Genomic DNA, 24,826 nt, shown 5'->3' on the forward strand with positions numbered 1-24,826 from the left:
TGCTGGACTGATACATAGTGTTCACTAGAATAGTGAGCACTGCATATCAGGCCACCTTCTCACAGGGGGGATCAGAGCAGGGTGGTGATGAGGGAGTAAGGGATAAGGGGAAAAATAAAAATACCTCCTTACCAGTCTATCTCACGTCGTTTCTCCTCCGTGTTGGGATGAACAGGAAGCACCCAGGCTTCTAGGCTCCCCTGAGCCCGTCATAATGCTGCAATGCACTGTTGTGATTGTCTAAGCGCCATGGTTCGGTGCTCAGATAGGGTCTGGTAGCCCGGGCATGTTCCCCACCCAGGCTGTAATTCAGCCTGGGTGGAGAACATGCACAGTGCGTGTGACTGTTTGGCTACCTGAGACGGCAGACCAAACGTTCATGTGCACTTAGTGTGCAAACCACTTCTCCCCCTACTCTGTGAGCAGAGCAGCCCCGCCCCGTCCCCTCAAAGCTGCCGCAGTAGGGAAAAATAAAATGATAAAATCAAATTATTTTATTTTTCCTTTATTTCACTGCTGCAAAGCAGTGGGACAACGCTCTTCCACCTTAGCAGAGGAGCCGTCACTGAAGTTCAGATGAGCAAATTTCTTGAGATCATTACCTTCATGTAAACTGGAGAAAAAAGTGGTGGTACATTGCAATCGAGCATTTAACTATTATAATTCTTTTTTTCCTTTCTCTCAGAATTTCTTGTACAGCTGCAGGTATTCCAGCAGACATTGATACCGCAACAGCTCTTTTACTGTCAAGAATTAATTTTCCAGCCAGCCATTCACCTTCGGGAAAATGGGGTAATTTTAATTTGTATTAGTTCTTTTTAATTAAATGATTGATTTTATTTGAAAGACGTTTAGATTTCCATTATATTCCACAAGGAGTTGTTCCTTTCTTTGACATCTTATTTTATTTACTGGAACACGAACTATGATTCTCATTTGTCCTGTACTGTCCTAAAAGCCTTACGTTTCATCATTGAGGTGGTATTTGATCATGTCAGCATCTATGAAATGGATGATCTCAGAATGACACGTGTGTCCAGATGACTGGTTGACAGCTTTTCTAAATGTGCCGACATAGTGTGCACAAGTTGTTTGCTTTGTGTCTTCCAGATAAGTATGAATACATTATGCATTTTAGTGATTTGAGGACAAGACAGCACATTACATGGAGAAGAGTTGGACTTGCTTAGGGCTTGAGGAGACCTGGAAGCAGTACTTAATTTATTTAAGCTAATGGTTGCCGGTGTGAGCCACTGACACTCATTTTCTGATAGATACTTCTGCCAGTGGATTCCTCACCTTGTGAATATCCCCTTGCGTCAGCAACATTCGGAAATTCTTTTTGTAGCTTCGCGCCGACGTGGACTTTGACGTCATAGAGACACGGCATCGCTCGCGACTCCGCTGACGTCACCGACGCCTACAATAGGCCCACGCCGGCGTGATGACATCATTTCCCTTTTTTCCGCGTCGTCGACGCTAACTGTTTGGGGATGCTCAGTAGCTTTTGGTAACTCTGTTACTATTTTTCCTGATTTCTTGTTTTCTTGCTTCTTTGTCTCCCTAAAACTTCGGCAAAGAAGACCGGATTCAAGCCCTGCAGGGAGTGCGGGAAGATGTCTATAACCGATCCGCACCTGGACTGTAACTGGTAGCTCTGACCACGACGTGGATGGATGTTCATCTTGCCGAAAAATGAATCCAAAGGCCCTGCGAGAGAGGGAAACCAAGCTTCTTGTGGCGAAGCTGAAGGCCGACAAGGGTAGGAAGACTTCCAGATCCTGCTCGAGGAGGACGAAGTCGAGGTCGAAGTCAAGATCAAGATTTTGAGAGGCCTCGGCTTCGAAGTCCTCATCGGACCATGTTTCGAGGTCGCATAAGAAGGAGGTATGAGTCTCAACGTCATTCGGGTGAGAAGTCGGGCTCGAAGTCGAGGTCGCCCAAAAAGGTTCGATCAAAGGTGATCCCGCCGCAGGAGAATTCGGATCGGGAAGGTGAGGCCTCGCCTTCGGAGTCGCAAGTTCAATCTCCGGCTCCGGCTTCTATTCCGTCTCCGACACGTCACCGGCTCGAGAGGAAGAGGAGGAAGTCCCTGTGGAGGAGGAAGAATCGGCGCATGTAGAAGAGCCGGATTCGATCCCACCTCGAGAAAGGTCTGAGGGTGTTCATCCACCTTTTCCTGCACCAGGCCAAGACCCATCAGCGTTCCTGAACGCTATGTATGGCGTATTCTCAAGGGCATGGTACCCCTCTGGTGCACCTTCGGGTCCCATGGGTCCACTCGCATTCAATTTGGGTGCTCCGGCTCCGTTCATGCCAGCCCCGACGCCGCAGTGGCAGTACCCGGCTCCGCCGAGGTCGTCACCGGCTCCGCCGAAGTAGTCGGCTCCGGTACCGGCGTCGCCCGCTCCAAGCAGACCTCTGGAGCTTCCAACTGGGCCATCGGATTCGGTACCGACGTCGGCTCCGTCTGAGTCGATGGTGGATCCGGCTGCGAGGCGTGTAAAGGAGAGGTCCCGGAGGGAAGCACAACGCCTCATGGAGGAACGAAGGTACATCGAGTCTCATCCAGACATGGAGGAAGGTGAGCTGGATGAGGATTGCTTCGAAGAGCTGGCTGATGCCTAGATTTTTCCCCAGAGTGGAAATTACCATCAGGTCCAGATGGGCCTTCGAAGGACGTCCAGCCATATCATGTGTGGATGAGGAAAGCAGCAGGTCTTTTAGATTTGACATTACCAACTGTTGAATTTAAGTCAAATCTGCTGACGGAAGTACTACATTCACCAAGCTAAGCAGTGGAGCTGTTACTCCCATTCAATGAGGCTTTAACTCAACCCATTATGGAGGTGTGGAAAAAGCCGCTTTCTGTACCTGCTGTATCAAAAAGTGTGGCGAGGAGATATAGGGTGGCACCAGAAGACCCTGCTTTTTAACATCTCACCCTTCTCCTGAAAGCCTGGTGATTCAGGCTGCGTGTTCTAAGAAGTCAGTTGGTGCTTTTCCCCAAGTGCCTGGTGACAAGGAGGCTAAGAAGCAAGATCAAGTGGCCAAGAAGACATTCTCCTCCACAAGTATGGCGTTAAAGTCAACAAATGCCACTTGTCTCATGGGGAGGTATGTGCACGCACTTATGGACTCAATGCGCACATTAGTTCCTAAGATCCCGGATGACTGCAGGGGTGACTTTGAGGAGGTGTTGTCTGATACTCAAGCAGCAGCACGACAAGTAATCCAAAGCGGTCTAGATACTGCTGATTCTGTGGCACGGATCATGGGCACTGCGGTAGCCACAAGAAGGTCAGCTTGGCTAAGATCCTCGGATTTTTCTGCAGACGTACAGGCAGCACTGTTGGATCTACCATTTGATGGAGTTGGACTCTTTGGCAAGAAGGCAGATACAGACTTAGAGAGGTTTAAAGACAGCAGAGCAACTGCTAAATCTCTGGGTCTTCAAGTAAGAGGTTCGAGGAGGAGCTTCGCAGGCAAGCAAGATAGCCGCGTAAGCTCGGAGCTCCGAAGACCCTCCGCATAAATCCTGATCGAAATCCTGATCCACGGTGGTGGATTCTTGATGATGAACGGTCACTGAGGCAGGATCTGCTGTCCGTTTCAAAATCCGACGCTCGGAGACGGAGATACGTCGTGCTGAAGATCCGTGCCAGGGATGGACTATTGTCCTGGTGATGGCCGACGACAGCTACACTGTAACGCATGACTGATGTGCTGTGTGAGTGACTACTGCGCCGGCCCTGCGGAGCACGCGAAGTTGCGGAGTGGCCCTTCGCTGAACAAATATCGGAGGAGGTTGTGCCCCGCAGTTGCTAGCATACCCGTCGAGGCTTTGGTGTACCACCCTTTGTTCAATCTCCCGGTCTCAATATGGCTGGCAAGAGCGAACCAGACAGGACGGTGAACCGGGTCAGTAGGAAGACGATCCAACCCCAGTCAAATAAGATTGATCGCTATGCCCAACAATGGATCTCGCCGGCTGCAGCTGCCCGCTCAAAAGACACCCTGCGGGCAGGATCGCCGGATGAGTCGGAGCCGACACTCCGGGACATCATGGGGGCTATAGCTGGCATCAGAACGGAGATGCACAAGCAACATGAGGCCCTCACACATAAAGTTGATACTCTGGCGATCAACCTTAACCTAATCAGAGCTGATCTTGGCAAGACTAACGACAGGGTGAAATCGCTAGACCTCAAAACCGCGAGCCTCACTACTAATGTCTTGGACCTGCAGACGGAGGTCCGGGACCTGAGGTCTGCCAACGATCTCTTCTCGAGGAGGCTAGATGATTTTGAGGGACGTGCCAGGCGGCAGAACGTCCGAATTATCGGGGTGCCGGAGGGTGCGGAGGACTCAGCCACTGATCTCTTTGTTGAAGACCTAATACAGACTCATCTGGCCCCTGCGGGCCTCTGCCGTTTCTTTTCCGTTGAGCCGGCCCACAGAATGCCGGGGGGACGGCCCAAATCGGGCGCCACGCCGAGGCCCATTATAGCTCGGCTGTTCAACTTCAGAGATCGGGACGTGATCCTACAAGCCTCGAGACGACACGGGCCCCTCAAGTTTCAGAATGCGGATGTCAACTTCTACCCGGATTTTACTAGGGCGGTTCAGCGACAGCGTCAAAGTTTTGCTGGAGTGAAACGGCGTCTTCGAGACTTGGGGATGAAGTACTCGATGATGTTCCCTGCTAGACTATGTATTGAACATGATGGCCGCGCTGTATTCTTCGACATGCCCGAAGTGGTGAGCGAATGGCTGGACACCTTGCCGCACAGACACGAGGAACGAGAAGAACACTCGGAGGGCGCCTCGGGAGGCCCCGGGCGTCAAGAGTAGAACTCTTTTTAATAAACTTTGTCGGTCAGTGACCCTGTAGACCAAAGCTATGCTGCTGCACTTTATGGTGTATATCCTTCTTTCCGTTATGGAGGGTGGCGGGGGGGTCTAAGTGATCTCCTTTCTCCTCTGGGGTCTTCTTGTAGTTTAGTTAATGGGGCGACAGGCACACTGCTGGTAGGGGGGGCTTTTTAGTCTGATGCAGGGGTGCAGGTTGGGGGGTGGTTTGACGGTTGGTTCTGTTTGTTTTCTTTGTTTCTCCTTTCTTCTTTTAAGGCAATGCAAAAGCTGCTCTATCTCTGTCAATGTATCTGTGAGGCCTACAAGGGTCGGCGAAGACCCACGATTTGACGATGGGGGGTAGGAAATTAAAAGTGCTGTGTTGGAATGTTAATGGTTTGGGGGATCGCATCAAGAGAGGGGTGGTTTTACAACTGTTCAAGAGATGTATGCCTGATGTTATTCTGCTGCAGGAGACGCACTTGGTGGGAAATACGTGTCGAGCGCTTAACAGGAAGGGATTCAAGATGGTGGCGTATTCAGGGTTCTCTTCGGGATCCCTGGGGGCGGAGATTATGGTGCGCACGTCTCTCCCATTTGAGATTAATTCTAGCGTTGTTGATGAGAGGGGGCGGTACGTTGCTGTTTCGGGGAGATGGGAGGGACGATCTCTGGTTCTGGTTTCAGTTTACGCTCCCCCTGGGCTACAAAACAACACTTTTCAGGACCTTAGAGGCGCCATTTTAGGTCTACCCGAGGGGTTGCTTATTGTGGGTGGCGATTTTAACTTGGTCTGCTCAGTGACCTTGGACAGACATCCGCCCAGAGATCTCCGGAGTTCACAATCCTGGCTGCCCAATTTCTTAGACACCATGGGGCTGATTGACTGCTGGAGACTTATGCATCCCACCCAGAGTCAATACTCGTTTCACTCCAGGGCGCATGGTAGCCTCTCTAGAATAGACTATGTCTTAGCTTTGGCGGCCCACGCATCGGCAGTCTCAGAGGCCCGCTTGCTGGCGAGGGGCATCTCGGACCATTCCCCGGTCTGGGTGTCCTTCGATTTCGACATTGTGGTTACCGAGCGGGCGGTCGTGGTCAATCTCACCACGCGCTAGCAAAGCGCCAGGGCACTCACCTGCATCTGAAGCATAGCGAGCAGCTGAACTAGCGCTGACTCGTAGGCAAACAAATCTTGAACAAAAACGCCAATCTCGGCGAGGACGGAGGCCACGCCCCCTGAAGACCACGCCCCCCGAAGACCACGCCCCCCTGTCGCTGTACTTAAAGCCCTGAACACGAGCGCCTAAGTCTGACTATCGCGCACTCATGAGGCGGAAGCCGGGAGCTTTTTAGAACTGCTAATTTCTTTCTTGTGTCACTTGAATAACTTGTGTTTTTAACAATTTCACCACGCGCTAGCAAAGCGCCAGGGCACTCACCTGCATCTGAAGCATAGCGAGCAGCGGAACTAGCGCTGACTCGTAGGCAAACAAATCTTGAACAAAAACGCCAATCTCGGCGAGGACGGAGGCCACGCCCCCTGAAGGCCACGCCCCCCTACCCCCTACATCATGTGCTGCCACCGGAAGCGCAGCGGACGAGCGCAGCGGGAGCGCCGTTTGCGCGCCGAAGGCGCGCCTAAGGCAAGCCAGTCTGCGCCCGTCATCGCCACGACATCGCCAGTCGCCAGTCCCCCTGGTCCAACCGGGCCCCACATGCTCATACGGTATGACCGTGAGGAACTCCTTGCCATGAATCTTAGTCAAAGATGTTCTGATGTTACAGGTACCCTTGGTCACTCGCAACTCCATTGCAACCGCTGCCATTTTTCCACCGACAATCCAACTCGCGTTCGGGGATACCGTGGCAGAACCACAACCCCGCCTCTGACGATACTTCAGCTCAATTGTCAGATCCCTCTCTAAACACCATCTAGAGGTAAACTCGCTCTTACTGGATGAAAACCCTGACATCCTCTTTCTCTGCAAAACATGGTTACGAGACGGCGCACCTACCATCCCTAACCTTACGCTCCCAGATGAGCTTCACCTGGCCACCATAAACCGCGAAACTCGAGGCGGTGGCATCGCAGTAATTTATAAGAAGCACTTCACCTGCTCTTTTACTAAAGAAACTCTCCCTGACTGTGAATGCGCCCAATTTAAAATTAGCACTAGCCCTCAGTTCACAATGTCGGGTTTATACATCTACCGCCCACCTGGCCCTGCTTCCAGGTTCATTGACTCCCTTCTCGAGACGTCTACGGCGCTCATTACCAAATCCGCCAACTTCACTATTCTGGGCGACCTCAACCTGCATTTTGATCTAACTAATGATCACACTATTGCTAATCTCCTCACCGATCTCTCGGCTTTGCAGCTTAATTCTCTCATTCATGTTCCCACCCATGTAGCCGGCCATACTCTAGACCCGGTTTTCACCAACATCCAAGAGGCAGTCACAGAGGTCCCCACCCCTATGGGATGGACGGACCACTACCTCATCAAGCTAACTGTCCCAGCCCCAGGACGGCAGTATAAAACTGAATCCAACCGTCGCCTAAAAAGACCATGGCACAAACTCTCCACCCCTACTCTTCATGAAACCCTAGGAGGATTCCACCGTGAAGCCAATCAGGATATAATACAACCTATACCTCCTTCACTACCTGGATCACAGGTGGGCTTGATACTCTCATTCCAGCCAAGCTAACCAAAAGACGAATCACACCTTCTAATCCCTGGTACGACGACACCCTTAAAGCCATGCGTAAGGACTGTAAAAGAGCCGAGCGTCAATGGAGGAAAAACTTTGACGGTCAGGATAAGGCTAACTACCTATCCAAGCTCAAAACCTATCACAAAGCCATCAGCACTGCCCGCGCAGCTTTCTATGCTGACAAAATCAGTTCCAACTCGAACCCATCTAAATTGATCTTCAAACTTGTCAAAGAACTACAAAACCCCAGGTCACCCTCTCCCAAAATTGCATCTAATGAACAATGCGAGCAGCTGGCCACATACTTTGTAGAGAAAGTCCAAAACATCTACAGAACTTTTCTGCAGAACTCTCCTCAGTCTGGGGAACCCAAGAACCCAACCTCCACCATCACCCCTCTTACCCAAATCCCTGTCATCACGGCTATTGACCTGATTAAACTTTGCAAGAAAGTGAAATCTGGCTCCCCGGCGGACCCTATGAGCCCCTCTCACTTTCTGGATTCGATTGACTTCTTCCTACCCCCCATGATGGACATTCTCAATCTTTCCTTCACTTCTGCATCTGTACCCATAGCTTGGAAGCAAGCTTGGGTATCACCGATAATCAAAAAACCCACCCTAGACCCTTTGAAGCCGGAAAACTTCCGGCCAATATCCCTCCTCCCCTGGATATCTAAAATAGCAGAAGCTCACGTCAACGGCATTCTCTCCAAACATGTGGACCTAAATGGAATCCTGGACCCATCTCAAAATGGCTTCAGAGCGGGCCACAGCACCGAATCTGCCCTATTGGCCACCACCGAACACCTCCGGACGATTTTAGACTCCGGTCAAAGTGCTGCGCTGATTCTTTTAGATCTCAGCGCAGCCTTTGATACGGTATCTCATGACATTCTTCTGAAACGTCTGGAGATGGCCGGTGTGTCTGGCCTCGCTCTAGCCTGGTTCCACTCCTTTCTTAAGGACAGATCCTTCAGGGTATCAGCCCCCCCATTTCTCTCAAAATCCCATCCGATAGCACAAGGAGTTCCCCAGGGCTCAGCGTTGAGCCCCTCTCTCTTCAACCTATATGTCCAGCCGCTTGCGGACGTGGCCAAAGAGTGGGGGCTCACGCTGGTATCGTACGCCGACGACACCCAGTTGGTCGTCACCCTCACTGAAAGCCCATCCATCGCGGCATTCAAGTTCAGAGAGGGCATGGCAGCAGTGGCACAATGGATGACGGACAACTATCTCCAACTTAACGCCGGAAAAACCGAGGTGCTCCTCCTTGGCAGAAACACCAGCCTATGGAACGAGCACTGGTGGCCGTCATCCCTTGGTACCACCCCACTCCCTAAAAACTGTGTAAAAAACTTGGGAGTTTGGATGGATGCTAATCTCAGCTTCCAGACACACACCAAAAAGGTGGCAGCCACCTGTATAGGTCTCCTAAGAAACCTCAGGCCTATACTCGGATTCTTTGATTCAAAGGTTCGCCAGCTGATTGTCCAGGCAACCATCTTATCACGCCTAGACTATGCGAACGTCCTCCTCCTAGGAGCAAACAAAGCAGAAACGGCTAGGTTCCAACGAGTCCAGAATGCGGCAGCTAGAACGCTGGTCGGTCTCCCCCACAGATGCTCAGCCAGAGCCACCATCCGCAAACTCCACTGGCTGCCCGTGGAACACAGAGTTAAATTTAAAGCTCTCATTATGATCTTTAAAATTGTCAAACAGGGAAACCCCCCTCTGCTACGAAACCTGGCCCGCCCCTATGTCCCTAGCCGTGAGCTACGCTCCTCTAACCAACTTCTTCTGAAAGTACCCAGAACAAAGCTCTGTCGTACTGGAGGCCGTTCCTTCAGTGTTCTCGGTCCCAGGATATGGAACGATCTTCCTCTCAGCATACGCTCCATAGAATGTCTCTGTCTTTCGTAAGGCAATCAAGACCCTCCTCTTCCCTGCCCCCTAGTGCACTTCTCTAATCCCCTCCCTCCCCCGTCTGGTAGGGTGTGTGTCTGTCTCTCAGCGCCGGGACGCCCCATTGCTGGGGTAGCTGTTGCGCTTTACCCAACCCAGAATAGAATAGAATAGAATCCGTGGTATTTCCGTAACCCGAAGACGCGCGGACTCCTATCCAGGGCTATCAAGCTCTATTTGTCTGAGAATACTGGGTCGGTTGCATCGGCCGTCACTCTGTGGGAGGCATTTAAGACAGTTTTGAGAGGTGAGGCGCTCTCCCTTATTGCTGACGTCCGGAGACGCAGAGATGCCGACGTAGTGCGCATCAAAGCGGAGATTATGGAGCTGGACTCCCAATTGGAAGTGGGCCCGACACCTGAGCTGCTCCACGTTCTCTCGCTTAAACAATCAGAATATCGTGATACTGTCTCCGACGCTGCCAAAGTCATGGGTAGAGAGCAACAGCGTCGAATTTACGATGTCGGAGACAAGGCGGGCAAGCTCATTGCTTGGCTCGTCAAAAAGGAGAGAGCCAGTCGGGTGGTTCCAGAAGTGTTGGGGGAGGACGGCCTGCTTGTCACCGACCCGAGTGCAATAGTGGAGGCGTTCGCGGACTACTTCGAGACCATTTACACCTCGGTCTCGGACCGGTCTGAGACCGACTCCAGTGCGCTTTTGGCGGAGATAGATCTCCTGTGTCTGTCAGAGAAGGACCGCGATGATTTAGATAGAGACATCACAGCAGACGAGATAGCCCTTGCCATTCGCTCCCTTAGATCCAGTAAGGCGCCCGGCCCCAATGGTATTCCAGTGGAACTCTATAAGATCAAACCCGATGTCGTTTCTCCGCCCCTGCGGAACATGTTTCTGGAGGCACGAGAGAAGGGCATGCTTCCCCACGACCAGAGGCTGGCCACCATTGTGGTCATCCATAAGGAAGGGAAACCCAGAGACTTGTGCCGATCGTATCGTCACATCTCTCTGTTGAATGCTGAGCCTAAGATTCTTGCCAAATTGCTGGCCAACCGCTTGATTGGAGCGATTGGCGACTTAGTGCACCCGGACCAGTCGGGCTTTATTCCACACAGCAACACTGCCCTTAATCTTCGGAGACTCCATGGAGCCCTTGCTAGGGCTCACACGCTTAGGGAGCCAGCCGTTCTGGCGTCGTTAGATGCCACAATGGCTTTCGACTCCCTCGAATGAGACTACCTGTGGGCAGTGTTGGCGAAGCTCGGCTTCGGCCCGGAATTTGTAGGGTGGGTTAAACTTTTGTACGCCAGCCCGCTGGCCAACGTGACTGTCAATGGTCGTGCATCCGCGTCCTTTGCTCTCCACAGGGGCACCAGGCAGGGCTGTCCCCTGTCGCCCCTTATGTTTGCACTGGCACTCGAACCGTTGGCCGCGTGGCTACGGCACCACCCTGACGTGCACGGAATTCGCTGGTCCCCTGGATTCGAGGACTGAGTGTCATTATATGCTGATGATATCCTCCTGTACCTCACCTCCCCTTGCAAGTCACTTATTGTGGTTTGTGACGTGCTACGACTTTTTGGCCGACACTCTGGCCTGGTCATTAACTGGCCGAAGTCGCACTTGTACGTTCTGAGAGGGGGGACACCTCGTCTTCCAAGGGACTGCGGCATACAGGTTGCGAGACAGGGATTTAAATACCTGGGGATCTACATCTCAACTGACCCCAAGACACGATACGAGAACAATTTGCTTCCTCCTCTTGTTCGTCTTCGACGTGACGTGGAAGGTTGGTGTAAACTCCCGCTCTCCCTCCTTGGACGCGCGGCATTATTTAAAATGATGTCCCTGCCCAGGTTCCTGTATGCTCTACAAAATACTCAGGATCCGGTCCCAGCTAGTTACTTTGGGAAAATCGAGAGCTTGCAACGTGCTCTGCTCTGGGATGGCAGGCCACGCATAGCTATCACGAAGCTCACACTCCCGTGGTATGATGGGGGTATAGCATTGCCCGACGTTCGGAGATACTATTGGGCCTCTCAGTTGTCAGCCCTCAATCACGGCCTCTATGGCCCGGCAGACAGTCCGGGCTACGCCATGGATTGGTGGCTCCTAGATGGTGGGAAATACCATAGGGCGCTGTACACGAGATCTCTCAATAGGCGGATGTCTGGGCCAACGAAAACGGCTGTGCACATTTGGAGAACGATTACGAAGTCACAGGGGTGGAAAGATAGGCTTACAATGGCAACTCCTCTCTACGACTCCGAAATATTGGGTAAATTGTGGCACACTAAGGGATTCGACAAGTGGGACATGATCGGCATATCTAAGGTGGAGGATATGATAGTGAGAGGGGAGGTAAAATCTTTTGCCCTACTACAGACAGAGTTCCAGCTGGGCGGAACGGAATATTTTCGGTACGCTCAGCTGCGCCACGCACTCCTTTCGGCAATGCCGGAGGGCGATAAAATCCCGGAATACTCCCCCCTGGAGAACAGAGTACTGGACGGCCATATGCCGGATAGTGCTATTTCCTTAATCTACAAAAAACTGATTAATACTCGCGCAGACCTTCTTTTGGGGGTGAGAGACCAATGGGTACGGGATGGGATAGAGATCGACGAAGAAGACTGGCAATGTGTGCAGTGTCATCCCCCAAGGAGGTTGCTATTCATGCCCGGCTGCGACTGGTACAATTGAAGATTCTGCATAGAGTTTATGTTACTGGTCCCAGGTTAATACATATGGGACATTCGGTTGGTGGCCTCTGTCGGCATGGCTGTGGCGCTCTGGCCACTTTCATGCACATTATTTGGGAGTGAAGTGCACATGATTATGAGTGAGGTAACTGGGGTGGAAGTTCAGGCGGAGGCCCGGCGATGCCTTTTGAATGTCTGGGGCCCGACTGACTACAACACTGCACAATCCCAATGGGTTACCCTGGGGAATATGGTTGCAAAACAGGACATTGCGCAGATGTGGAGAGCGACAATAGCTCCGAAGGTGGTACAGTGGAAGGCCAACATGGATTGGTGTATGTTCCGAGAAAAGACTGTGTACATATCCAGGGGTAAACCCAAAAACTGGCAGAAGCTGTGGGGGGCCTGGAATGAGTATAGAGGTGACATCTGCATACCACTGGATACCGCCCCACTGGAAGAACGCTTGACCCCATAGCCTATAACTCCAACTGACGTTCTGGTTTTACTACTATCCTGTGCTTCCCCCCCCTATGGTTCTATACATCAACACTGTATTTTAAATCTAACTGTGATTACTGAGCCTAGCCGACTCCTTGACTGGGCCCCGCCGCATAATGGTTTCATTGCCTTATTTCTTAGCGCTTGTTCTGGCGCCTTTTTTCTGTACTTGATTCTTTCTTCATAAAACAAAAATGAAAATTACAACCTTGATACGTACTGGTACTCTGCTTCTTGCACTTTAATCCATTGCCTTCTGACTTGCTGCCTAGCCTCTGGGATGTAAGGCTGAATAGCTGTGTGCACTATTTGAAAATATAGGTTTTAAAAAATTAAAATAAAAAAAAGAGGTTCAACGACCAGGAAGTTCAGAGGATTTGGACGCTCTTCATTTCGGACCTATAGACAAGGCCAGCAGCAGCAACAACAGCAGAAGCAGCAAAATACCTTGTATAGGTCATACAGGGAAAAGCAAAAGGCTCGTCCTAGAGGACGTCAAGCTTCTGCCTCCTCCCTCTCTTCCAACCCCCCAGCCTCAGAAAAGCAGCCCTAGATTCGCCATTCAGGATCATGTGGGTCCGGTGGGGGGTCGGCTTACCTACTTTCTACGGGATTGGGAATCGGTTACATCAGATCTTTGGGCTCTCAATCTCGTAGAAAATGGGTATGCCCTTCCCTTTCGGGAATTCCCTCCCAATTACCCTCCTTGCCAAGGTTATTGCACAGAGGAACATCTGTTACTTCTACAGGAGGAAGTACAGACTCTGTTAAGAAAGGGTGCGATAGAGGTGGTCCTAGAGCAGGAAAGGGGTCAGGGATGCTACTCCCGGTATTTCCTGATCCCCAAGAAGGATGGCAGACTTCGTCCAATCCTGGATCTTGAATCTCTATCTGAAACACGAGAAACTAAAGATGCTCACCCTTGCACAGGTTCTTCAAGTGCTGCTGGGAGAAGACTGGATGGTGTTGCTCGACTTGCAGGATGCGTATTTTCACATACCAATCCTGAAGTTGCACAGGAAGTATCTCCGTTTTATGGTGGGGTCGCAACACTACCAGTTTGCGGCCCTACCTTTTGGAATTACTACTGCGCCTCGAGTCTTCACCAAGGTGATGGCAGTGGTGGCAGCACATCTCAGAAGGTCGGGATCCCGGTATTCCCTTATTTGGACGACTGGCTGATCAAAGCAGAGTCTCCAGAGAAAGTGCTCCAACATCTGCAGGAGACAACCCAGTTGTTGTACAGGTTGGGTTTTTCAATAGATGTACCCAAGTCTCACCTGGTGCCCTCCCAGTGCAACCTGTTCATAGTTGCGGTACTGGACACAACTGTGTGTCGTGCATTCCCTCCTCCTCAACGGATTCGCGACATACAGGAAATGATTCCTTTATTTTACAGTGGAGCGGTTGTTCCAGTCCTGAAGGTCCTTCGCCTGCTCGGTCTGATGGCTTTATGCATTCTGTTGGTCAACCATGCACGCTGGCACATGAGGGCGCTCCAGTGGTGTCTCCGCAGGCAGTGGTATCAACACAACGGGGACCTCAGGGAGTCAGTGAGGATCTCCAGAGAAGCTGCAGCGGATGTGTCTTGGTGGGGCGTGGAAGGCAACCTGTCTCATGGGAAGCCTTTTCATCTGCCTCATCCGGTGGCCACAGTTATAACGAATGCATCCACTCTAGGGTGGGGTGCTCATCTGGGGGATCTGGAGGTCAAGGGTCTTTGGTCTCCAGAGGAAAGGTTGCTTCACATCAACCTTCTGGAATTGCGGGCGATACGTTTGGCGCTCAAGGCCTTCCTCCCTTCCCTTCGCGGTCAGTCGGTTCAAGTCCTGACTGACAACACAACCGAGATGTGGTACATCAACAAACAGGGAGGAGTGGGGTCGCAGTGTCTCAGCAGGGAGGCACTGCGGCTCTGGTCCTGGGTTCAGGACCATCAGATTTGTCTGATGGCAAATCATCTGGCCGGGGTACTGAACGTTCGTGCAGACAATCTTAGTCGGCAGTTCTCGGCCGACCACGAGTGGAGGCTCCATCCAGAGGTAGTTCGCGAAATCTTTCAGATGTGGGGAACTCCTCGGGTGGACCTGTTCGCCACTCACAAGAATGCTCACTGCCTGTCATTCTGCAGTCTCCAGTATCCGATGCAAGGAGCCTTGGGGGACGCGTTTCGTTGAGTTGGGGAAGTCAACTCCTTTACGCGTTTCCTCCCATACCATTAAATCCTCGGGTTCTGAGGAAGATTCGCCAAGACCGGGCCCAAGTCATATTGATCGCCCCGGATTGGCCAAGAAGGGTGTGGTATACAGATCTTCTCCACCTCTCCTCTCACCCGCCGCTCCGTCTCCCTCTCAGGGCAGACCTCCTCTCTCAGATGGAGGGGCAGGTTCTACACCCCCACCTCCAGACATTACACCTTCATGCCTGGAGATTGAACGGGGACACCTGTATTTCTTTTCTCTCCCACCTGATGTGGTGGATGTCATCTTATCAGCCAGGCGTGACTCCACTAAGTCCATCTATTCATACAGATGGTCAAAATTTGTTGCATGGTGTGGAGAGAAATCTATTGACCCTTTGAAAGCCCATTTATCTGATGTTCTTTAGTTTGCTCTCTCTCTGGCGCAACAAGGGCTTGCTGTTGCCACAGTTAAGGGCTATCTTTCAGCGCTGTCGGCTTTTCTCTGCTTGCCAGACCAGCCATCTCTTTTCAAGTCTCCTGTAGTTTTAAGGTTTCTGAAGGGCCTCACAAATAAGTTCCCTCCTACTCCTTTTATTGTGCCTCAGTGGGACCTAAATCTTGTCTTGACCTTTTTAATGGGTGCTCCTTTAGAGCCCCTTCACAAATGTCCTATGAGGCTTTTGACTCTAAAGACAGTCTTCCTCGTTGCAATAACCTCAGCAAGGAGGGTAAGTGAGCTTCAAGCTCTTAGTTCCAAACCCCCATTCTTGACCATTCATGCTGATCGAATGGTTCTTAGGACCAGGGCTGCTTTTCTCCCTAAGCTGGTGACTCCTTTCCACCTTGGACAATCCATTACCCTCCCTACCTTTATCCTCCCCTTCACCCTTCCAGGGGGAGGAGAGATTGCATCGTCTAGACCCTAAGAGGGCGGTAAGCTATTACATGGACTGAACGAAAGACTGTTGTATGGATGACCAGCTCTTCATTAGTTTTGCTGGTTGTAAAAAAGGAAGAGCGGTCCATAAAAGAACATTGTCAAGATGGATCGTCCTCCGCATTAAGATCTGCTACTCTTTGGCCGGTAAGGAACCACCAGAGGGTATACGGGCTCATTCTGCAAGGGCTAAGTCGTCAACCTCAGCATTGTCTAGAGGTGTGCCTGTAGAGGATATTTGCAGGGCCGCAACTTGGACCTCCCTCCACACTTTCGCGAAGCATTACTGCTTGGATACCGAAGTGAGGAGGGAAGGTCGCTTTGCACGCTCTGTCCTCCAGGACTTCCTGGTTTAGAAGAGTGGACACCCTCCTCCGGGAGTGGGGACTGCTTTGGGACTCTATTCACAAGGTGAGGAATCCACTGGCAGATGTGTCTGTCAGAAGAACAAGTTACTTACCTTTGGTAACGCTTTTACTGGTAGATACAGTATCTGCCTGTGGATTCCTCACTGACCCGCCCGCCTCCCCGTTGTCCACTCTTCTATTCCAGAGTTACTGTAATGTATTTACTTCATGGTCAAGAAAATGTGTTATTTCAAATGTTTAACTGCATTTGCTTCACACTGTGTGTCTTACCTTGACTATTGTGTACTGTGTATACTGTGTATATATATCTACGGTCATTTGTCCGTCCGTGTGCCTCAAAGGCACGGAAAAAAGGGCGGAACTGATGTCATCACGCCGGCGTGGGCCTATTGAAGGCATCGGTGACGTCAACGGAGTCGCGAGCGATGCCGTGTCTCTAAAACGTCCAAGTCGGCGCGAAGCTACAAAAAGAATTTCCGAATGTTGATGACTCAAGGGGATATTCACATGGTGAGGAATCCACAGGCAGATACTGTATCTACCAGAAAAAGCGCTACCGAAGGTAAGTAACTTGTTCTTTTGGGACCAGAACTTATGTTTTTTTCCTTGTCACTCATTTCCAAGGAGAGAGAGAAAAACACACTAAGGGAAAAACAGAGGATAGGTAAAGACTAAAGAACCATCACAAAGGGAGAAAGGAACCTACGGTGGTGAGATAAAGGGGCAGGGAGTGTCTGTCTGTGAATTATAAAGGTGTGAGGTGAATTCAACACTACACACACAGCCTTGGTATTCGACACACCAACATTTAATTTCACCAGCTGTAGGCTTCTGAAGTAGAGCTTTGGGCACTAGCACTCATTATCTTACAAATTAGGCACTGCCTGGAAAAATAATATCGCCATTGTCATGTGAAAGGGAAAAGGGAATCTAACTTACACTGGAGAGCATGTCCGAACCAAAAGTTGCATGAGATTCGAATTAATTGCTTTGGTACAGGGAAGATGGTTAATCCCAGCAATGCATGTGAAGGTGCATAATCTACTGCTGTGGAACATGGCAGGGCAACACCGAAAGGAAGTAAGAGTTCAGGCCAGGAAGCAGATTATATTGATTTACTTTTTTTTAGAAATTTGAGCCTATATAATTGTTTCATGCTACCCCAGTGTCCTCCGATGTATGAGATGGCATATTGGAGACTTGGGAGAAAAAAAGGAAAGATAAATAAGATTAGTATTTTTTTAGAAAGATTTTCTGAAGTCTTTTATGACCATTGAAGGTAGGGAGAGAAAGTGTCAATAGTTTACTTCTGCCACAAATCTTTTATTTCAGACCTAGCTTGATAAAAATCTTATTTTCTCACTCAAGTACCAACTAAAGTTTTAGGAAACGTTTTGCCAGAAACTCTGGTAGCTGTCCTACAGAGCCAAAGACGAGAGTGGTTTATGCCGAATAAGCGAATAGCCTAGTGCTTAAAATGGTTAACGTAAGTCCTGGAGAAAACTGCAAAAGGAATGTAAGTGCTAGTGTTGATCTCTCTGGACAAAAGAAAATAGTGCCTTAGTCGGTTTCAAATTCTACAGAAAATGAATTACAGACAGAAATTTTATTTGATAATACTGCTATATTCAAAGCATGAGGCGAAAGTCAAATACTGTGATCTCAGACAGTTTGGTATTGAAGAGAGGAACTAGTCAGTGCTGACCTTCATGTTGATTCCTGTTCTTAATGTTAGATCTTTGAGCATGTCCACTACGAGATATTCTATGTAAGCAGTGGGAGCATATGCATGGCATTGCAGACCCATTTTTCTCACTGTATGCAGACAATCTTCTGATACATTTGAGGCATCCAACAACAGTCCTAGTGCTTACCCTTATGGTAATACTGCAGAAGTTCAGCACTGTTTCTGACCTGCCGCGTTTTTTGTGTTGAGCACATCAGTGTGAAGTGTTTATTCATTTAACAGACTGATTTTTGATGAATGTTTATTAGCACATTTCTCAACTTTTAAATTTCCTCAGGCTCCAGACTGTATCTGGAAATGCGCAATAGCACCAGCAGATAGCACCTTAAGGCTCCTGTTATAGCTCCAGTCCCTCCACCAGACGTGATGATACAGAGCCATACTAAGAGCTATACAATAGTGTCCTGCTCTATGTCCAGTTCCCATCCAAATGTTTGAACTCTCTTTCAAGTAGTGTTCCAGCCCTATAAGGCAGCTCTACCTTGCTCTGCTTTCAGGTACCATTGAGCCTCTAGGTTCCTCTGCCAGGGCTCAGTTTGCAGCTTTAGCCTCAATGCCAGTTTGACACACTGGGATCGGCACTAAGACTGATGAGGCTCTGCAGATGATGATGATGATGATGTTTTTGCCAAAGCGTTTGCTGGTTGACCGTGAACCAATTTTGGTTCTTAGTCCTTCTTTGCCCCTGACAAGTTAATTTTGTATGAGAAAACTGGGATTCTTTGTGGATGTTCCTTTTTAAGACGCTTTAGCGCTTGTGAAGATTGATGCCCTCTTCAGCTCAGGCACCATTCAGATGACCTTCATGGTAACATACGAGAATGGTTGTAATGAGGTGGACATTCGGTCATATTCTGCAGTCATCTACAAAGCTGCTGAAGTGCTGGACCTCTTGTTATTGAAGAACCAAATACAAACCTACGGACGTGAGATTTGGCAGCTGGCCTCTTTTGCTTCTGAGCCACTGTGCCCCTTCAGTGATGCTCTGTTGATCCAGTTCATCCAGCATGAGATAAGCTTCTTTCTGTTCCTGCCGGGAGCCAGCAGTTGGCTGTGCTCCATTGACCTTCTCTTGGAGGCCTCAAGTTTTTCTCTGCCACCCTTCACCTGCAAGCTTGGTGTAAAGGCTTCTTTATCCAAATTTAACTCCTGTGCTTTTCCCTCTTCTCACAATTTAAATTCCAACTGCAATGACTCTATGTACCAAAGGTTTTCTACTCTGGCAGTCTGTCCTTGCGCTCCTCTAGTGTCATGTTCCTGTTGACTATGGCTAGCCTTCTTGATGGACAGGATGCAACCAAAGAGGTCTGTATGTGTTTGACTGTCCCCTTCACCCACATCCATATGAACCTTATAGACGTGCAGTTAGATTTCCAACCTTTGATACCAATTTTTTCCTGGAGTTCTTCAAGGGACCCATGCCACAGCACACTTGCTGAGGCTTGCCTCCCTTGCAAGCCAGTTCACTCAACAATACCAGACATGGTGGTGGCTATTCCAGAGACTAGTCTTTTTGCCAAGGCAGCCTTCCAGCTAATCCAGCAGTCGCAAAATATTTTTCATGGCATGGTCAAGGGGAGACACAAACTTTTCCACCTTCCTCTTTCTCCGCTCAAGCTTGTTCCACAAAAACACCTTAATTTACCTTCCTGCAAATAAGTGTTCAGTGACATGTCTCCCTTTTTGCAGAAAATTGGTGGGCTATTAATGTGGACCAATTTGTCTTCCCAATTGTAGAGAATGGTTTTGCAGCAAAACTCTTTTCTAGATACACATGCTGTGCATTTTCTTGCCTTTTTATAGTTGGGTCCGGAATTTGTTTTGCTGGTTTGTTTTTTTCCCACTCTTTGGCGTTGTCTACAACAATTTGGTGGTATGTCCATTCTCTTTTGACGTCCGACATGTGTCCTGGAAGGCCCTCTGCATGGTCTCCACCTTCAGGTTTTTTTTTGTTGTTGCTTTTTTTGCCATTGGGGCAGGAAGCATAGGTTGGAGCACCAGGCTCATTAAAAGCTGATCGAAGGAAGGCATTGACCGAACACTGCAAACAACCAGAAAACCAGTAATCGCAAAAAAGATCATCAAGAGCACTATTGAGTAAATGGTGAAAACACTAAAGAACTCAAAAATGTCCAGGTTAGCCTTGTTGAAACATCTGATCGGGTTGGAGAATGGAGAATTACCCCCTTTATGTTTATACCGGAGTGCCACCGAAAGTTCACCACGAGTGGAGGCTCCATCCAGAGGTAGTTCGCGACATCTTTCAGATGTGGGGAACTCCTCGGGTGGACCTGTTCGCCACTCACAAGAATGCTCACTGCCTGTCATTCTGCAGTCTCCAGTATCCGATGCAAGGAGCCTTGGGGGACGCGTTTCGTTGAGTTGGGGAAGTCAACTCCTTTACGCGTTTCCTCCCATACCATTAAATCCTCGGGTTCTGAGGAAGATTCGCCAAGACCGGGCCCAAGTCATATTGATCGCCCCGGATTGGCCAAGAAGGGTGTGGTATACAGATCTTCTCCACCTCTCCTCTCACCCGCCGCTCCGTCTCCCTCTCAGGGCAGACCTCCTCTCTCAGATGGAGGGGCAGGTTCTACACCCCCACCTCCAGACATTACACCTTCATGCCTGGAGATTGAACGGGGACACCTGTATTTCTTTTCTCTCCCACCTGATGTGGTGGATGTCATCTTATCAGCCAGGCGTGACTCCACTAAGTCCATCTATTCATACAGATGGTCAAAATTTGTTGCATGGTGTGGAGAGAAATCTATTGACCCTTTGAAAGCCCATTTATCTGATGTTCTTTAGTTTGCTCTCTCTCTGGCGCAACAAGGGCTTGCTGTTGCCACAGTTAAGGGCTATCTTTCAGCGCTGTCGGCTTTTCTCTGCTTGCCAGACCAGCCATCTCTTTTCAAGTCTCCTGTAGTTTTAAGGTTTCTGAAGGGCCTCACAAATAAGTTCCCTCCTACTCCTTTTATTGTGCCTCAGTGGGACCTAAATCTTGTCTTGACCTTTTTAATGGGTGCTCCTTTAGAGCCCCTTCACAAATGTCCTATGAGGCTTTTGACTCTAAAGACAGTCTTCCTCGTTGCAATAACCTCAGCAAGGAGGGTAAGTGAGCTTCAAGCTCTTAGTTCCAAACCCCCATTCTTGACCATTCATGCTGATCGAATGGTTCTTAGGACCAGGGCTGCTTTTCTCCCTAAGCTGGTGACTCCTTTCCACCTTGGACAATCCATTACCCTCCCTACCTTTATCCTCCCCTTCACCCTTCCAGGGGGAGGAGAGATTGCATCGTCTAGACCCTAAGAGGGCGGTAAGCTATTACATGGACTGAACGAAAGACTGTTGTATGGATGACCAGCTCTTCATTAGTTTTGCTGGTTGTAAAAAAGGAAGAGCGGTCCATAAAAGAACATTGTCAAGATGGATCGTCCTCCGCATTAAGATCTGCTACTCTTTGGCCGGTAAGGAACCACCAGAGGGTATACGGGCTCATTCTGCAAGGGCTAAGTCGTCAACCTCAGCATTGTCTAGAGGTGTGCCTGTAGAGGATATTTGCAGGGCCGCAACTTGGACCTCCCTCCACACTTTCGCGAAGCATTACTGCTTGGATACCGAAGTGAGGAGGGAAGGTCGCTTTGCACGCTCTGTCCTCCAGGACTTCCTGGTTTAGAAGAGTGGACACCCTCCTCCGGGAGTGGGGACTGCTTTGGGACTCTATTCACAAGGTGAGGAATCCACTGGCAGATGTGTCTGTCAGAAGAACAAGTTACTTACCTTTGGTAACGCTTTTACTGGTAGATACAGTATCTGCCTGTGGATTCCTCACTGACCCGCCCGCCTCCCCGTTGTCCACTCTTCTATTCCAGAGTTACTGTAATGTATTTACTTCATGGTCAAGAAAATGTGTTATTTCAAATGTTTAACTGCATTTGCTTCACACTGTGTGTCTTACCTTGACTATTGTGTACTGTGTATACTGTGTATATATATCTACGGTCATTTGTCCGTCCGTGTGCCTCAAAGGCACGGAAAAAAGGGCGGAACTGATGTCATCACGCCGGCGTGGGCCTATTGAAGGCATCGGTGACGTCAGCGGAGTCGCGAGCGATGCCGTGTCTCTAAAACGTCCAAGTCGGCGCGAAGCTACAAAAAGAATTTCCGAATGTTGATGACTCAAGGGGATATTCACATGGTGAGGAATCCACAGGCAGATACTGTATCTACCAGAAAAAGCGCTACCGAAGGTAAGTAACTTGTTCTTTTGGGACCAGAACTTATGTTTTTTTCCTTGTCACTCATTTCCAAGGAGAGAGAGAAAAACACACTAAGGGAAAAACAGAGGATAGGTAAAGACTAAAGAACCATCACAAAGGGAGAAAGGAACCTACGGTGGTGAGATAAAGGGGCAGGGAGTGTCTGTCTGTGAATTATAAAGGTGTGAGGTGAATTCAACACTACACACACAGCCTTGGTATTCGACACACCAACATTTAATTTCACCAGCTGTAGGCTTCTGAAGTAGAGCTTTGGGCACTAGCACTCATTATCTTACAAATTAGGCACTGCCTGGAAAAATAATATCGCCATTGTCATGTGAAAGGGAAAAGGGAATCTAACTTACACTGGAGAGCATGTCCGAACCAAAAGTTGCATGAGATTCGAATTAATTGCTTTGGTACAGGGAAGATGGTTAATCCCAGCAATGCATGTGAAGGTGCATAATCTACTGCTGTGGAACATGGCAGGGCAACACCGAAAGGAAGTAAGAGTTCAGGCCAGGAAGCAGATTATATTGATTTACTTTTTTTTAGAAATTTGAGCCTATATAATTGTTTCATGCTACCCCAGTGTCCTCCGATGTATGAGATGGCATATTGGAGACTTGGGAGAAAAAAAGGAAAGATAAATAAGATTAGTATTTTTTTAGAAAGATTTTCTGAAGTCTTTTATGACCATTGAAGGTAGGGAGAGAAAGTGTCAATAGTTTACTTCTGCCACAAATCTTTTATTTCAGACCTAGCTTGATAAAAATCTTATTTTCTCACTCAAGTACCAACTAAAGTTTTAGGAAACGTTTTGCCAGAAACTCTGGTAGCTGTCCTACAGAGCCAAAGACGAGAGTGGTTTATGCCGAATAAGCGAATAGCCTAGTGCTTAAAATGGTTAACGTAAGTCCTGGAGAAAACTGCAAAAGGAATGTAAGTGCTAGTGTTGATCTCTCTGGACAAAAGAAAATAGTGCCTTAGTCGGTTTCAAATTCTACAGAAAATGAATTACAGACAGAAATTTTATTTGATAATACTGCTATATTCAAAGCATGAGGCGAAAGTCAAATACTGTGATCTCAGACAGTTTGGTATTGAAGAGAGGAACTAGTCAGTGCTGACCTTCATGTTGATTCCTGTTCTTAATGTTAGATCTTTGAGCATGTCCACTACGAGATATTCTATGTAAGCAGTGGGAGCATATGCATGGCATTGCAGACCCATTTTTCTCACTGTATGCAGACAATCTTCTGATACATTTGAGGCATCCAACAACAGTCCTAGTGCTTACCCTTATGGTAATACTGCAGAAGTTCAGCACTGTTTCTGACCTGCCGCGTTTTTTGTGTTGAGCACATCAGTGTGAAGTGTTTATTCATTTAACAGACTGATTTTTGATGAATGTTTATTAGCACATTTCTCAACTTTTACATTTCCTCAGGCTCCAGACTGTATCTGGAAATGCGCAATAGCACCAGCAGATAGCACCTTAAGGCTCCTGTTATAGCTCCAGTCCCTCCACCAGACGTGATGATACAGAGCCATACTAAGAGCTATACAATAGTGTCCTGCTCTATGTCCAGTTCCCATCCAAATGTTTGAACTCTCTTTCAAGTAGTGTTCCAGCCCTAGAAGGCAGCTCTACCTTGCTCTGCTTTCAGGTACCATTGAGCCTCTAGGTTCCTCTGCCAGGGCTCAGTTTGCAGCTTTAGCCTCAATGCCAGTTTGACACACTGGGATCGGCACTAAGACTGATGAGGCTCTGCAGATGATGATGATGATGATGTTTTTGCCAAAGCGTTTGCTGGTTGACCGTGAACCAATTTTGGTTCTTAGTCCTTCTTTGCCCCTGACAAGTTAATTTTGTATGAGAAAACTGGGATTCTTTGTGGATGTTCCTTTTTAAGACGCTTTAGCGCTTGTGAAGATTGATGCCCTCTTCAGCTCAGGCACCATTCAGATGACCTTCATGGTAACATACGAGAATGGTTGTAATGAGGTGGACATTCGGTCATATTCTGCAGTCATCTACAAAGCTGCTGAAGTGCTGGACCTCTTGTTATTGAAGAACCAAATACAAACCTACGGACGTGAGATTTGGCAGCTGGCCTCTTTTGCTTCTGAGCCACTGTGCCCCTTCAGTGATGCTCTGTTGATCCAGTTCATCCAGCATGAGATAAGCTTCTTTCTGTTCCTGCCGGGAGCCAGCAGTTGGCTGTGCTCCATTGACCTTCTCTTGGAGGCCTCAAGTTTTTCTCTGCCACCCTTCACCTGCAAGCTTGGTGTAAAGGCTTCTTTATCCAAATTTAACTCCTGTGCTTTTCCCTCTTCTCACAATTTAAATTCCAACTGCATGGACTCTATGTACCAAAGGTTTTCTACTCTGGCAGTCTGTCCTTGCGCTCCTCTAGTGTCATGTTCCTGTTGACTATGGCTAGCCTTCTTGATGGACAGGATGCAACCAAAGAGGTCTGTATGTGTTTGACTGTCCCCTTCACCCACATCCATATGAACCTTATAGACGTGCAGTTAGATTTCCAACCTTTGATACCAATTTTTTCCTGGAGTTCTTCAAGGGACCCATGCCACAGCACACTTGCTGAGGCTTGCCTCCCTTGCAA

General features: G+C 48.9%; 1 protein-coding gene across 5 annotated transcripts in view; it reads left to right on the forward strand.

The window, feature by feature from the left end:
- Positions 1-24,826, forward strand: part of SCAF11 (SR-related CTD associated factor 11) — an 867,779-nt gene that overhangs the window by 537,512 nt on the left and 305,441 nt on the right. For all 5 annotated transcript variants that reach the window (XR_015295546.1, XM_086919086.1, XM_086919088.1 and 2 more), the window contains exon 10: positions 686-792. Coding sequence is in view for 4 of the 5 variants with exons in the window: in XM_086919086.1 (XP_086775212.1) it covers positions 686-792 (107 nt within the window). In the remaining variant the exon portion in view is untranslated. The remainder of the gene's footprint in view (positions 1-685; positions 793-24,826) is intronic.

Source organism: Lissotriton vulgaris, chromosome 1_1 (genome assembly GCF_964263255.1).
Source record: "Lissotriton vulgaris chromosome 1_1, aLisVul1.2, whole genome shotgun sequence".
In the NCBI taxonomy this organism is placed as follows: domain Eukaryota; kingdom Metazoa; phylum Chordata; class Amphibia; order Caudata; family Salamandridae; genus Lissotriton; species Lissotriton vulgaris.